Source organism: Aulonocara sp. 'chitande type north' Nkhata Bay, linkage group LG13 (assembly GCF_057382095.1).
Source record: "Aulonocara sp. 'chitande type north' Nkhata Bay isolate Kocher_YH1m ecotype deep benthic linkage group LG13, A_spYH_male_GT1.1, whole genome shotgun sequence".
Taxonomy (NCBI): domain Eukaryota; kingdom Metazoa; phylum Chordata; class Actinopteri; order Cichliformes; family Cichlidae; genus Aulonocara; species Aulonocara sp. 'chitande type north' Nkhata Bay.
Genome location: NC_141356.1, coordinates 26,572,141 through 26,587,481, shown reverse-complemented (window position 1 = coordinate 26,587,481; position 15,341 = coordinate 26,572,141). Strand labels below are relative to the sequence as shown.

The 15,341-nt window shown below is 42.8% G+C and overlaps 1 protein-coding gene across 3 annotated transcripts in view; it reads left to right on the top strand.

Moving 5' to 3' along the window:
- LOC147316213 (zinc finger matrin-type protein 4) overlaps positions 1-15,341 on the top strand; it is a 64,027-nt gene that overhangs the window by 34,260 nt on the left and 14,426 nt on the right. For 2 of the 3 annotated variants that reach the window (XM_086259533.1, XM_086259532.1), the window contains 3 exons: positions 2,303-2,480; positions 8,411-8,668; positions 14,805-14,901. In XM_086259533.1, the coding sequence (XP_086115659.1) occupies positions 2,303-2,480; positions 8,411-8,668; positions 14,805-14,901 (533 nt within the window). Of the gene's footprint in view, positions 1-2,302; positions 2,481-8,410; positions 11,410-14,804; positions 14,902-15,341 lie in introns of all 3 variants that reach the window. The other variant, XR_015124459.1, reaches the window with a different exon arrangement.

Genomic DNA, 15,341 nt, shown 5'->3' with positions numbered 1-15,341 from the left:
GACATAGAGGACAGGTACAAGTACTTGGGGATCCCGCAGGTGAATGGGAACCATGAAGAGGCCGCTAGAAAAGTTGCAACCACCAAGTACCTGCAGAGGGTCAGGCAAGTCCTCAGGAGTCAGCTGAATGGTAAGAACAAGATCCGGGCCATCAACACGTACGCCCTGCCCGTGATCAGGTACCCTGCTGGGGTAATAGGCTGGCCAAAGGAGGAGATAGAAGCCACTGACATAAAGACAAGAAAGCTCCTTACCATGCATGGAGGGTTTCACCCCAAGTCCAGCACCCTGAGGCTGTACGCTAAGCGCATGGAAGGGGGCCGGGGACTGGTGAGTGTCAGCACCACAGTCCAGGATGAGACAAGGAACATCCAAGAATACATTGGGAAGATGGCCCCAACTGACCGAGTGCTCAGTGAATACCTCAGGCAGCAGAAACCCAAGAAAGAGGAGGGAGACGAGGAACCATCATGGAAGGACAGGCCCCTGCACGGTATGTACCACCGGCAGATAGAGGAGGTGGCTGATATCCAGAAATCCTACCAGTGGCTGGACAAAGCTGGACTGAAAGACAGCACAGAGGCACTAATCATGGCAGCACAAGAACAAGCTCTGAGTACAAGATCCATAGAGGCTGGGGTCTATCACACCAGGGGTCTATCACACCAGGCAAGACCCCAGGTGCAGGCTGTGTAAAGATGCCCCAGAGACAATCCAGCACATAACAGCAGGGTGCAAGATGCTAGCAGGCAAGGCATACATGGAACGCCATAACCAAGTGGCCGGCATAGTGTACAGGAACATCTGTGCCGAGTATAACCTGGAAGTCCCGAGGTCAAAATGGGAGATGCCCCCAAGGGTGGTGGAGAATGACCGAGCTAAGATCCTGTGGGATTCCAGATACAGACGGACAAAATGGTGGTGGCTAACCAACCGGACATAGTGGTGGTAGACAAACAGAAGAAGACGGCCGTAGTGATCGATGTAGCGGTTCCGAATGACAGCAATATCAGGAAGAAGGAACACGAGAAGCTGGAGAAATACCAAGGGCTCAGAGAAGAGCTCGAGAGGATGTGGAGGGTGAAGGTAACGGTGGTCCCCGTGGTAATCGGAGCACTAGGTGCGGTGACTCCCAAGCTAGGCGAGTGGCTCCAGCAGATCCCGGGAACAACATCGGAGATCTCTGTCCAGAAGAGCGCAGTCCTGGGAACAGCTAAGATACTGCGCAGGACCCTCAAGCTCCCAGGCCTCTGGTAGAGGACCCGAGCTTGAAGGATAAACCGCCCGCAGGGGCGTGCTGGGTGTAGTAGTATATATATATATATAAACCATAAAGACTTCTAATGACAGTGTCTCTGTTTCTGGAATATCAGATATTACTCTGACCTGTCCCTGTTCTATGTCCCTGTTAAAATATGTATCGATAGATAGATAGAGAGAGAGAGAGATACCACAAAGACTGACATTGACAGTTATTTGCAGCATATGTCATATGTGTGATATGTTGCACATTCTAGTAGGCTTTAAAGTGTTTCTGAGTGTTCAGGACAAGGCTCAAAGTAAAGTACATGCGTGCATGTATTACTCATCCTGTGAGTACATAAATGTATCGTCATAGTCCCTCTGTGTGGATTGGTTTAAGGTTGAGGCTAGGTTAGATTTAGGGCAAGACTGGGGTTAGGCAAATGTTTATTGCCTAATGTTTATTGCCTAACCGCAAATCAGTATACTTCATGATGGATGAAAGAATGAGTGTGTGTGTGTGTGTGTGTGTGTGTGTGTGTGTGTGTGTGTGTGTGTGTGTGTGTGTGTGTGTGTGTGGTTGCATGTTTGTGTCAATCAGGTGGTTGGTTGGTCTTTTTGTTTGTATTCTCTCTCTTCCGTAGGGAGCAACTCTCCCTCATCATTAGTAATGAACCAGCTGCGGTGAAAGGCCGAAGCCACAATCTCAGCCCAGAGAGACAGATGAATATTTGATTAGTCCTCTCTTTGCCTTCATGTGTGCACGTGTGTGTGTGTGTGTGTGTGAGTGTGTGTGTGTATGTGTGTGTGAGAGGAAGTGAGAGAGAAAAAGCCCAGTGAGGTCAGTGTAAAGTCTACATCTTTCCATCCCCCCCGTCTCTCTTCTTTTTCTCACTTTTACCTCTCCCTGCCTTTTTTCACACCATTCCCTTCGTCATCAGCCTACACCTCTCCACTCGCTATACTCTCTTGTACTTTGATTTATTTTTCTCTCTCAACACCTCTCTTCACCCCTCTGACACTTTCTTTTACCATTTCTCTTCCTCTGTTTCTGCTATAGGACTGTGCAGAGACAGAAGTGGACAGGAACAAGTGCTGTACCCTGTGTAACATGTTCTTCACCTCTGCAATTGTGGCACAGTCCCACTACCAGGGCAAAACCCATGCCAAGAGAGTCCGCCTGGTGCTGGGGGAGCCACCCAGTGTACCCACAGCCATAGCCAACCCCACAAACACAGGTATCGCACACAGTCTAGTTGTTATATTGACCTGTGTTAGACTTTTACATAAAGATTAAACTCAGATATTTAACTTAACGTACTAAAGCTGTGCAGCAGTTTGCAAATGGTGTAGTAAGGCACGCTAGTGTGCCTTTGAGCCAAATCCTGGTGTGTTGTGAGACTTTATGACAGCCATAGTTATAGTTATAAATAAAGGGAACTCCAGTCTCATTTTGCAGTTGCTGGATGGTGGGATTTATCCGTGTGTGATACATCAAAGGCCCTGAATGACACCAAGGAAGTTAATAAGGGGAAAAAAACGCATCATTTTCTTGTGTTGAGTAACTACCTCACTGCAGAAGACACACAACTTTTAGAAATGAGAAAGAAAAACTGTCAGCAGACACTATCACAAAAGCTGCATGTCTCTTGGCTACAGAGGTGTCAACACTATTCAAATGCATCACCTGTGAGAAGTTTGCTAATGCTAAGAAAGTGCCAGGCAAGATAAAGAGGCTCTTGGAAACCAAACAACCATTCTGACAGAAACGCAGCCAATTTCAAAAGCTTGCTGGATTTGAACCACACGCAGCAGGGACTTTTGTTGTCTGATAGTTGGAAAGGGGCAAGGCATATGGTAGTGGACAGGCGAGTCTTGCAAAAAAAGAAAATTACATGTCAGAGGTCCAGATGCAGCAAATAGATTGTCAAAAGTGAAATTACTGAGAATAAAATCGAAAAAAGATGTGCCCAACAACAGAAGCTGTTTTGCGTTGAAATATTGGCTTGCCTCAAAAAGTTTAAAAAACCAGTCACAGTGCTTTGTTTCTGTTACAGCAGTCACAGCAGCAGAAGAAGTCAAGGCAGTGTCCAAATATTCTTTGAGCTTCGGACAGCAAAGTAAAAAGAGCATTAAACTGTTCCTTTAAGGAACAAACAGCAGACACAGCTCTGCTCTTGGTCACAAGTTGTTTTTGGTGGATCTCTGCTCTCTTTGCCTCATCCTCCATCTTTCTTTACTGTTGTTGATGAGAGACAAAGCCCCTTCCAGCAGTCAACAGACTACCAGCTACCAGCTAACAAGCTAGCTAGCTAACATCTCCTAGCTAACATGCTTCTGTCATGTGCTCATTGTTGCTATATTACTGTGCAAAACCCTTGAGCCAGTCCTTATTTCTTTCAAAGTTTTTCTGTGAAACATTGGCTGATTTTTCACTCATTTTCATAATGTTTTTGTTGTTTTCTGTTTTATTTTGTTATTTGATTGTTTAAGCTGACTCATTCAAGCATTAAAAAACTGCTGTGTGCTTAGTAAAAATGAAAGGAAAATAGTCTCTTTAGTCACTTTGGTATTAGCACTCTTTTTCAAAAACCGCCAGCAAGATGCTTCCCAAATAGCTATTTTCTGAAAGGTTGGCATATTTTGGCAAAAAAAAATCAAAGGAAACTAGACAAGTTGAATAACAAAAGAAGAAGTGTATGAAACCATCTAATGCAGATGAACCATATCTCAAGTCATGTCCATAAGAAACAGGAAAAAAATCAAGCAAAACTCTGACAGAGGAACTGAGAGATGTGTTTGGCACTTCAGTTAAACCATCTAATATTCACTGTCAACAAGCATTTATTAGAAAGGAAAACAAGGATAAAATGCTGTGGTATTAAAGTAGGTAGAACTGGACTGAAAATCAGTGTTAAGTTGTCTTTTGTAGTCATAAATCCAAATTTTAAATGGATTAAAATCATGCTGGAGGCTCTGTCATTGTTTGGTGCTGCATTTCACCAGTGGGGTTGGGGTTCTTGTCAAAACTTGGTGGCATTATTAATATAGAACAAATCTGCCAGGATCTGATCTACTATTACCATCATGAAAATTACAACAATTTTTGAGCTTAGCAATGATCCCAAACCCATCACACAACATTGTTGAAACACTGAGGGATCGTCTTGACAGCAAATAGAATAAAACGCAGCCAAGATCCGAAGAAGATCTTTGGATGTCCTTCAACATTCCTCAAGAACTATTCATGAAGACTACTTAAAGAAATTACAACAAAGCGTGCCTTTAGGCTGTGTTTTAAAATAAAGGTCATCATACCAAATGTTGACTTACAAGCTTGTTAGAATAGTCCAAACTCAGTTTTTGCCTTATTTGCATTTATGTTTGCACATATTTCAATAATACACTGCACCTCTTCCCCATTTTCCTAGGAAAATATAAAGAAGTAAGGGATAGCTCAAGGCTTTTGCACACTGCTGTTGGTTACAAAAACCCTCTTTAAAATATACAATGCTGATATCGATTGATTTGGTAAGAGAAGTGATCCTGATGAGTGCAGAGGTGTTCCAAAAGCCCAGCTCTGTGAGCACAGTGCAAAAACATGTTCTGTCCTGATGGTGTTTTTTGTGGCAACAACTTTAAATGCTGTCAATGGTGAGCTTCACAGGATGCTGTCTCTCCACGTGGGCTCTTATACATGTCTATGTTTCAAAATTTGACAGTTTGAATCATTAATTTTTGGCTTATATTCTTTTTTACATCATATGATTAGAATCAGATGATTAGGGCAGCACGATGGCAAGGTGGTTAGCACTGTTGCCACACAGCAAGAAGGTCCTGAGTTCAATTCCACCATCAGGCCGGGGTCTTTCTGTGTGGAGTTTGCATGTTCTCCCCGTGTTTGCGTGGGTTCTTTCCGGGTACTCTGGCTTCCTCCCACTGTCCAAAGACATGCAACTTGTGGGGATAGGTTAATTGGATTATCCAAATTGCCACTAGGTATGAAAGTGAGTGCGAATGGTTGTCTGTCTCTGTGTGTTGGCCTGGCGACCTGTCCAGGGTGTCCCCGCCTCTCGCCCTATGACAGCTGGGATAGGCCCCCGCGACCCTGAAAAGGATAAGCGGATGGATGGATGATTAGAACCTTGAATCAGAAGTGTTAACTTTATTCTGGTTAATAAAATAACACATTTAAAGCTCTTAGACCGCTACACTAGGCATTTTGTCTCTTTAGCATTTAAAAGGTATGTTAAAAATTCCTTTCAATCATGAAATCTCAACCAGACTATTTGATGCACCAGTATAGCATTCATTCTTTCAATCATTCAGCAATACATAACAGACAGAACACAATCTATTATTCTTCCATGCTAAGCTATGCATCTATAAGTTCTCATTCCTGATCTTAACACAAAAAGCCTGTCGTCACTAGAGACCATAACTCAGTTGTCAAATAGACTCTCACCTCTGCTCGTATACATCCCCTCTTTGTGACATGTTTTACTGAACTGAGAACTATTTTTACTTCAAAGGCTTTATTTTTTTTTATCTGAAGTGGATTTGGAGAGCTTTAGTGATGGTTCAGTCAAAACTACTAGCCTGGGATTCAGGGGGAAATGTGTTTGAAAATGGCAACATGCCAGAGGCCCAAGAAGTAAAACTTAGCAGATGAGGCACACAGAGAAACATTAATTTATAAAAGTCTCCTGATTAATAAAATGTGTTTTTTATCAAATCAAGACATCTGCTGATTGATATTTTTTTTGTTGAAGCACAAGATTGTTCAAGATTAGTGTGTTTTTAAGTGTCTGTGCTGCTAAGTTGACTCCAGGGGAGCTTTACATAATGTGATTCAAATTGGATTCAAAGGGGAAACTCTCACAGCTATAAAGGCACAATTGCTACAAAATGGAGTGTTATAATCAAGCCCCTGGGTGACTTTTGCTAAACTCTGGCCTACTTTTGGGAAAAGTGTCACTTCTGTACAGGCACTGTCGTGCAGTTTGCTTCGTTTTGTGACAGTAGGACCTGAAGGAAAAGAAACAAGAGAACAAGAAGAGAGAAAGAGTGACCTGGGAGAGAAGAAGAGGATTTCAGGAGAGATTAGAGTCAAAAAGAACCCTTCATGATCATTCCGAGATGAGCGCGCCACAGAAGATGCACAGCCAAGCTGACAGGCTTGAGCACACATGGACATAGAAACACACACATGCACGCACAATCATTATTAGAAAAACACAATGGCAGGATGACTGGCGCAGGCACTCATGGCATTCACTTGCATCTCAGGACACTTGGACACTAACAAACACACTAACGCATATTCCCACAAACATACAACACAGTGAGGTTAGAAATAGTAGAGTCCGTGTGTGTTGGAGAAGCCTTTGAGCGGTGGAGAGCAGAGATCGTACCTGCGCTCCCTCCCCGATGCGCATCACATCCCCATACACTTCAACCCAACACCTCTTCCTCCAGAACACACACTATCGTGCACACTGCCTGTGCCCCACTCTGTGAAAAACACTTATTTCTGCTCCACTGTGCAGAGATCACAGTCAGGAGAGGAGAAGTGGTGGTGCAACAAGGGAAAGAGAGGAGAAAAAACATCACAGGGTCTCTCCCTGTTGCTGCTCATCACATGCAGTTCCGTAGAGCTGTCAGAACCGAGGAGTATCATTTACGCACTGGCACACGCAAGCACACATGAATGCTACACCGGAGATTTGATGATGGAATTGCCTCTGAGCTTTGAGCAATAAAATAAAATGACAGTAAGAGAGTTGCAGGGTTGAGTTTTGAAAGTGAGACGATGGCAAACACAAGCAAAGGGAATATGAGTGGGTGTGGTTGGTGAGATGAACAGAGACACAGCCATAGATACAGTAACTACGTGAACAGAGCCTGAAGACACATCAAGGTATGAGGAGCCAATCAGCTCAAAGGGCTGGAGTCAATCCGGCGCAGGCCCCCCACACTAAAAAAGACACATAAACGAACCCACCTCACACCCGTGGTCACTGGTCAAGGATTCATGCGGGCATTTGTTAGCAATGAGACGATGGTTGTTGTGAAAGAAGTGATATGACTCATCTGAGCTTCAAAGCATGTGTGAGTGGGCTTTTGTTTGTGATATAAAATGTGAACTAAACGTGCGGCATCGGGGCTGTGTACTCAGAGTCAGTATAACTCGAGAGTCATTGACACATTGTGGATGGCAAATCGGCACATTTGGACATGCCATCTGGCACTGTAAGCTTTCTCACGCAATTTGGCTGTGGACATAACCCCCTCCCTACCATCCCTTCTCAGGATGATTTGTTTGGTACACATACTGTACCTTACACATGCAAACAGCTTATTCTGGAGCTTCTTTCACACACACACACACACACACACACATGCACGTGCACACATATACAAGACATCACATGTTTTCTTAAGCGTGGCTGTAAGCGTGTCCGCCACCCAAACACCCACATTCACACACAGACACACGAGTAGCCACACGCATGTACGCAGTTTTCGCTGTGAGAGCTACAACCCCGTCCTGTGGACATGTCCGTGCCTGTTGGCTATTAATGGGCAATCACCATGGTAACCAGTGCCATGTCATGAGTAGCAGGTCACCTGGAAATCTGCCGTTTCTTTTTTTTTTTTTTTTTTTATTCCCTTGCAGAAGAGAGGAGAGGAAAGATGGTACAGGTTGAAAAAAAAAGATAAAATAGGAAGGTTCAGAAGCCAGTCTCTAACACTTGCAGACTGGACCCCGGAGTGCAGATGGCCTCCTTCCAGCCCTCATCTATGCTCCACATATGTGGCTCGCAGCAATCCATTTGCTCTTTGCTCTCAGCCTTGATGAGTACAATCTGATTACGGAGTTTTTAAATGTAAATTTGGTTTTTCAAGCATGTATTTGAGAATTCATGTGTCTGCGAAGAGTATGTGCGTGAGAATCTGTGCAAATGCATCAAATTTTCATGTTAACGAGTTTCATGAAAATATTTTCATTTCATGTAATTTTCACATTAGAGCTTGATTTGCATTTGAATTCATGTTAATATCCTCCCTCCCTCACTCTACCTTTCCTTCTCCTGTTCTCATTTCCTTCTACAGTATCTTACCCTTGACTTGTCTCTAACTCCTATCTTTTCACTTCCGCTTCCAGATTCCTCCCCTTCCACCCCACTGCCCACAGACCCCGCGTCGTGTCCCCCTCCTCCACCTGCCCTACCCTGGCCCATGGCGGTGGTCAGTGGAAATGGTGGGAGAGAGGCTGGGAAATATTGCTGTCTGTGTGGAGCCTGGTTCAACAACCCTCTGATGGCCCAGCAGCATTACGAGGGCAAGAAACACCGCAGGAATGCAGCCAGGGCACGCCTCCTGGAGCAGCTAGCAGGCAGTCTGGATGCCACAGAGAGCACAGGTCAGCCTCTTGGACCCAATCCCAGCAAAAGTGGCAAATGAAAGGCAGCAGGGGTGTTGCGACTTTGTCAGAGGAAAGACGATAAGTGGGAGTGCAAGATGCTGCAAGATGTGCAGCAGTGAATGAGGATTCATGAAATGCTGATATGCCTTTCAGTGTGGGGGTACATATCATATGTTAAACTGAGGTAAGGCAAACCAGTTATTCATTGATAAATTTAGCACCATCAGCACTACTTAGTGTTGAGATCTCAGCTTACATGCATTTGGATAAAGACATGGCTGTGTTTTTGCAAGGATTAGCCAAAGCTTCTTCTTTAAGTCAACTATCTGTCTCACTGAGGGTCACAACACAACAGTATATGTCAAAAGCTGTATGTGAAGTCTCCTGGCACATTGCGAAAAGCATACTTAAGAGATAATGCAGTGCAGAGCAGAGAAGGCTCAACAGGTGAAATCCACCACATTACATGCATGCATATTTATGTGTGTGATGATTCACACAAAATGGCACATGAAATGGTCAAACATTAGTAAATTAAACAAGTAAATGTGGAGATAATGGGGCAATGATTCCAACACTCACACAAATATTTCTAACAGATGGGTACTTTAATTGAATTATGAATAGCATTTGGCACAGAAACCACTTTCGCTTCTCGGGTTCTTAGGAGTGATATCATCCAATATCACCAAACATTATCCTACTTCAGCTGAGTCCAACATGCATTCATGAGTGCCACATGACACCTCTACCGCACACATACAAGTTTGACGCATGCTCGTACCACACAGCACACAGCCTGTGACAAACATAAATCCTGCATGCTCCAGGTGCCATGACACAAATCATCATCTCAAGAAGCCAATCATATTAAAAGCATGAGTCATGTTGCCGCCTACACTGGCTCAGAGGCTTTAAGTGGTGTCATGTTAGATATCATCCCCCATTCACATACTGTGACCCAGATCCCACAGACTCCAAATTTCATAATGTAACCACGGAAAACATTTTTTTAATTTAATTAGAATTTTGTTTATTTTTCAGACAATCGTCCTCATTGAAGAGCAAGGCTGCACTGCAAAATCTTTTAACTGCCCTTGAACAGGAGACGTTTAACGGGTCGAAGTTTTCTAAGTGAGCTTGCTGTTGCCGTGATTTATTATACGGGCTGTCATTCATGTGTTTGTTCCAAGGCCTTTAGTCTGGAACGCTTTGTTCACTACAGCGCAGCTCCATTGTTTGTACTCGTTTGTTCTTGAGTTAGACGAATTTCCATTGGTCCGAGATTCTCACGTCAGATTGGCTTTTTATCACCACTTAAGGTGTGAAGTCACAGGTGTATCAAGTGTAATCACAGTGGGAGGGTCGAACAGGAGGTGGCAGCTGAACTAAGCAAAATACGCACAGGAGGGGGAGGAGAAAGGAGGAATTTGGCTTCTGCCAAGCACAGATTCATCTATGTCCTTTCGTCCTCATTTTCCCTTTGTGGAATAGTTTTCTCTTTACGTTCGTTTTATCTCTTTCCCACCCCCTTCCTTCTGCCATACTCAGTCTTTGTTTTGGTTAGGTTGTGTCTAAATGTGTGTGTTTGTGTAAACCACTGTGGCGTCCAATCTGGCATCATGTCTCATCTGTCATCCTTATTATCTCCCCCACAAGGCACAGGTGAATTATTTGCACGCCAATATTCTCTTACTCTCCAAACTATGGCTACAGAGTCTGCCTACTGTGTTTTCTTGTTGTGTCCTATTGATGATATTGACCTTTACTTGTGTTGTCTCATCCCCCTGTGGCCATGAACAAAACTTATCATAAGACCTCTTGACATTTAAACACATGCAGGTTCTTATTTTTTATATGTATTTCTCTGGTTTAATTGCACAGACGGGACACAAGCAAGAATGTCGTGACTTTCCACAGCTAGGTGCCAGGCGAAATCCTTGGAGATGGATTACAGTGGTGGACAAGGGAGTAGCTACTGACGAGGGATGGGGCCCAGCTGACTCGGCTGTGTCTTTACATAAATCATGACGGGGGAGAAACCCCTTAAGACAGAGCCAGCGCATTGTCTCTGCTCTCTGGAGACTCCGAAGAGAATTAGAAGCAGTGAGATAAGCGTCTAGGAATGGAGAGTGTGTCTGCGTATGTGTGTGTGCAGGACCCAAGAGAGGGTGAAGCACTAAAGCCGAGAGAAAATTGTGTGTAATTGATGACTGTGCCAGAGTTGTGAGACGGAGCTGACCTCCTCTCCCACTTACTGTGACACAGTCACACATCAGAATTACATGCAGAAACACATAACTAAGATGTAGTGTAAGCACCGTAGGTCCGAATACCAGCTCGCTCTGGGAATTAAAAACAGTTTATCTAACAAAGCAGTAAATTTACCGAAAACCAATATATACTTTTAGGCTTTTTTAAGTATTCTTTGAGGATATATTTCCTCAGTTATGTTAAAAGTACCCAAAAGGTCTTATTTAACCCGATAAAATGGGCTCAAATAATAGTGTTATGTGGAAAAGTGACTCATAGTGAAGAACATGGAAAATTATTACTCAGCTCGATTCGGCAGCGTGCAGCATTTTAACATTTTTTCAGTTCCTTGTTATTGTTTAACAGTGCAACTGGCACATCTTTCTTTAGGCTCATCACGCTCGACGGTGTCATTTCTAGCAGCAGCAAGCAGCTGTTCTCACCAGTGATAAACCAACTACCTGTCCAGCAACACATCATGTGAAGTAAGCAGCTCCCTAGTGAATGTAGTGGAGCATTTAGCAGCTAAAGACCTGTGTATTTCCCTCTGGAGTTATTATCGACCAAAAGCTCAGTTAAAGACAGGAAAATAAAGTGAAATGTTGGACTATGAAACACTAGAGATAAGAGAAAGATGCCACTAAATGCATTCCTGTTTCCATTTCTTTTGCCCATTTCTATTGGTAAATCAATTATACCAATAATAATTATTATTGTGTCTTTCAAAAGTTTTACTGAATGACTCTGGCAATAATCCCAAAATCCATGAACTCCATCTTAATAAGCTACCTTTAAGAATTATTAGTTGCTTACAGTGAAGAAACTAGAAAACTAGAAAAATCTAAGAGAATCTGGAAATCCTTTTTTAAAAGCAATAGTTCACAAAGATAGTTTCCTGCGCCTGGTAATTTTTTCTTTGTCTGAAACAGATGGTCTCTCCAATTACTGTCACACTGGCTGCAAAAAAAATAATTAGTCTCTCTCTAAGTCCTTCAAAGTTTGCTGGTAAAATTCCACTTGGATTTAATCTGACTCTCACCCAAATCTCAACCCCTCTCTTCTATGGTATTTGCGATATATTCCTTTGAGAGGCTCTGTCAAGTATTTGCTGCAGACTGTTAGTTTTGATTGCATCTCAATGGGCTCTTCTTGGATTCAGTTCATTTTTAATCTTGCAAAGCACATGGTAAACTAAAGCACAAAGGCTCTGGGGTAGTAAGCGCTCCATAAACTAATATCCTACAAGAAGCATGAATAACATTACACATGAATACCCTACAGTGAGTGCAAATTAGAGGAAACTCTACCTTGAATTTATCCATAGGAAACTTGATGTTCAATAGTTGTACACGACCCATTTCCCTCCCTCTTTGTCTTCAAACAATCCCACCGTTCACCAAAAGTGTGTGCAAAAGACTAGATTTCACAACTGCTAGTGCTAACCGCTACCTGAAATTCCTCTGAGCCTCTCACATAAAAAGGAGCTGCAGTCAGAGCTTGGCAGCGCGTGGTATTGGAACGAGCCACAAATATCGTGCTCCAAATGGGTCATTAATGTTGCTTGAGTTGGGACATAGTGAAAAAAGCTGAAAGCTAAAATTCATCACACACTGAAACTGCAGCAGGATGTTGAATTTCGCTGCAACAAGACTCTTGAAACAAACATAATTTTCCCAATTTTCTAAGCACAAAATGTAGCTCATTACTTTTTTGACAACCATTTAGGCATCTCCACACCGGGGGTGCCAGCAATGCCAGAAGGCTCTGTACGTTAAACGACAGCCACAAACAGCTCCACACCCACTGCCTTAGCGCTTCTCACCCCCTCTTTTCTCTCTTCTTGGCATATCTTCTTGTGTAATTAACAAGGCTTAGAACTCCCTCACAAATACTGCTCATGCTCGCAAAAAAACCCTACATTCACAACCCTGAGCCACGTGCTGTCACTACCGTTGCACACACACTTTCCCTGCATGTAATTAACATGGATTAGGCCACAGTGTGGTCTTGTGCCAGAACTGCTTTATTAACCAAAACACGTTATCTGTGCATATGTATATGTTTATGCGTGTGTTTACAAAAGGCTGGTGCTGACACAAACTGCAGCATATTGTATATCTCTGCTACTCGGGCAGTCAGTGTGGAGGTGACATCAATCAGGCTAAAAGCAGGAAAGCTGCCTTTGTCTGCGAACGTGTACACATGCACATGTAACACACTTCATAATCACACATAAAAGAATAGACCTTTTTATGTAATCCTTGCAGCAGTATAGAATTACGGGGAGGAGAGAGGAAAGAAGAAAGAGAGACTTATCTTTCCTTTCTTTCTAAATTATCGCTTCTCCAATTAATAGCCTTCTCATTTAGAGAGAACAGAAGTAATGACATTTTGGCAGTGGAAGATGTGCCGGCTCTCTTTTTTCCCACTCTCTCTGTCCCTCTTTCACACACACATACACACAGAATTAGTTATTAGCTCCTAATAGTTGCAAAAATATCAACATTTAAGCCAAGACAGCAGTTACTTCAGGCAACTAATTCAGTCCTGGCTTTCTTGTAAATGACTGCTTATCCTTAATCACCCCTGAAAGAGACTAAGGGACTCTTGAGGCAACAGGGAGTAGATATGCCACATTATGCAGCTCTAGCCCAAGCCTAAACGACCTCCCACCACTCCTAACTATATTACAACTTCATCTCCCAGTGTACTTCACCAATTACTGCTACGAAAGGTCAAAAGGAATACTAAGACAAGTCATAAATCTCAAGGACGATAATGACAGCAGCGAAAAGGGCATGTACACACAAGCAGGCACACTCCAATTTTTAGTTGCACAGCATAACTAAAATTTCACACCCATTGTCAGAAAATAAAGTAAAGTTCTGCAGTGATGGCTCTGCAGTGTGCAAAAAGTGAGAAAACAAAAATAGCTCTTCATTGTATCTCTAACAGGGGAAACACGGGCAATTATAGCGTGTTGCTGATTACCCAGAGAGATCATTTCCTCTGCTTCCTTTTATGAAAAAGAAAGACGATTTTAAAATCGGTGCTCTAGTTACCACGGGACGTTATTTTGGGGCTTGGATACACATTTTTTTGTGGTCATTAAACCCCAGCGTGAATGCTACATCAATGCTGCAGTGTAATAAATCATTATCCATTCCCTCCTCTGTTTAAACCATCGTATTATTCTCTGGATATTTCCTCTCTTTCACTCGCTTCTTCTACCTAATCCCCATCTCCGCACCACCAACTCTCCCTTCTCCCCACTCCATGAGTATCTCCAAATTCATCGATCTATTTTTGGGTGTTCATCGCGACCACCTGCAAACCCTCTAATTAGTTAACATCTGTGTCTGAGCTGCACCAACTCAAGCTTGCATTCACCAACACAATACAACTGTGCATGCACACAAAGCAGACATGCACACATCCCACTGTGCTGTTCGTTTCTGATTCCTAGAGTCCAAATTCTTCTGCGGTACCCGCCTTTCTAGTGCAAGTTTTAAAAAGGAACCCCTCACACACACGCAGGCACTAAAAAGAAGGGGGCACTGATCCAAGGATCTAAAAATGTAACTGGTTTTCTGCTAATGATCAGTCTAATCAAATCTCTTTCCAGATGCACTCTAATTAGGAAAATTACCCAGCACTACTGAGGGTAAAAATTAGACTGTTACTTAGTGTCAGTACAGATTTTTATTGTTGCTCATGTTGGGCTCACTACTACTAGCTGGTGATCCAAATGATGATGATGATGATGATGATGATGATGATGATGATGATGATGATGATGATGACAGCTTTTAGGGATTGTTATAAATCATACTTACAGAAAGTGACTTACAGTAACTATAATATGTTTATGTCTCTCTAGGGCTGCGAAGTAGTTACTCTTGCAGTGTCTGCAGTGTGGTCCTCAACTCCATTGAGCAGTATCATGCACACCTCCAGGGCTCCAAGCACCAGAACAAGTGAGTACAACAACATACAGCAGATTTATACTTCTGTGTTAACTCTACACCTTAATGACATGGCATGCACTTCCTTGGATAAGCAACTACACTTCGCCATCAATGCAGCCTGCACGGGTATAAAGATCTATAAAGATTCACTGTGCAAGTATATTTCAGGCATTTTTTTAAAATGTCATAGTCATTTTGGGCTTTTAATGATTTCTTTGAACGATTCGTTTTCCAGCTCAAAGTCCAGTGCTAATACTTTCAAGCAGGAAATACGCATTTTTACAATTGTTTGGTGTCTGATTTTCCCATTTGTAAAAGTTGTTATATGAAACTATATTACAGTTTGTAGTTATACATCATCAAGAGCATGGCAACGCTGACTCACATGTGAGTGCTGTTCAGTTAATACATTTTGTTTAAAGTTTGTATTTCACTTTCCAAAGTTAGCA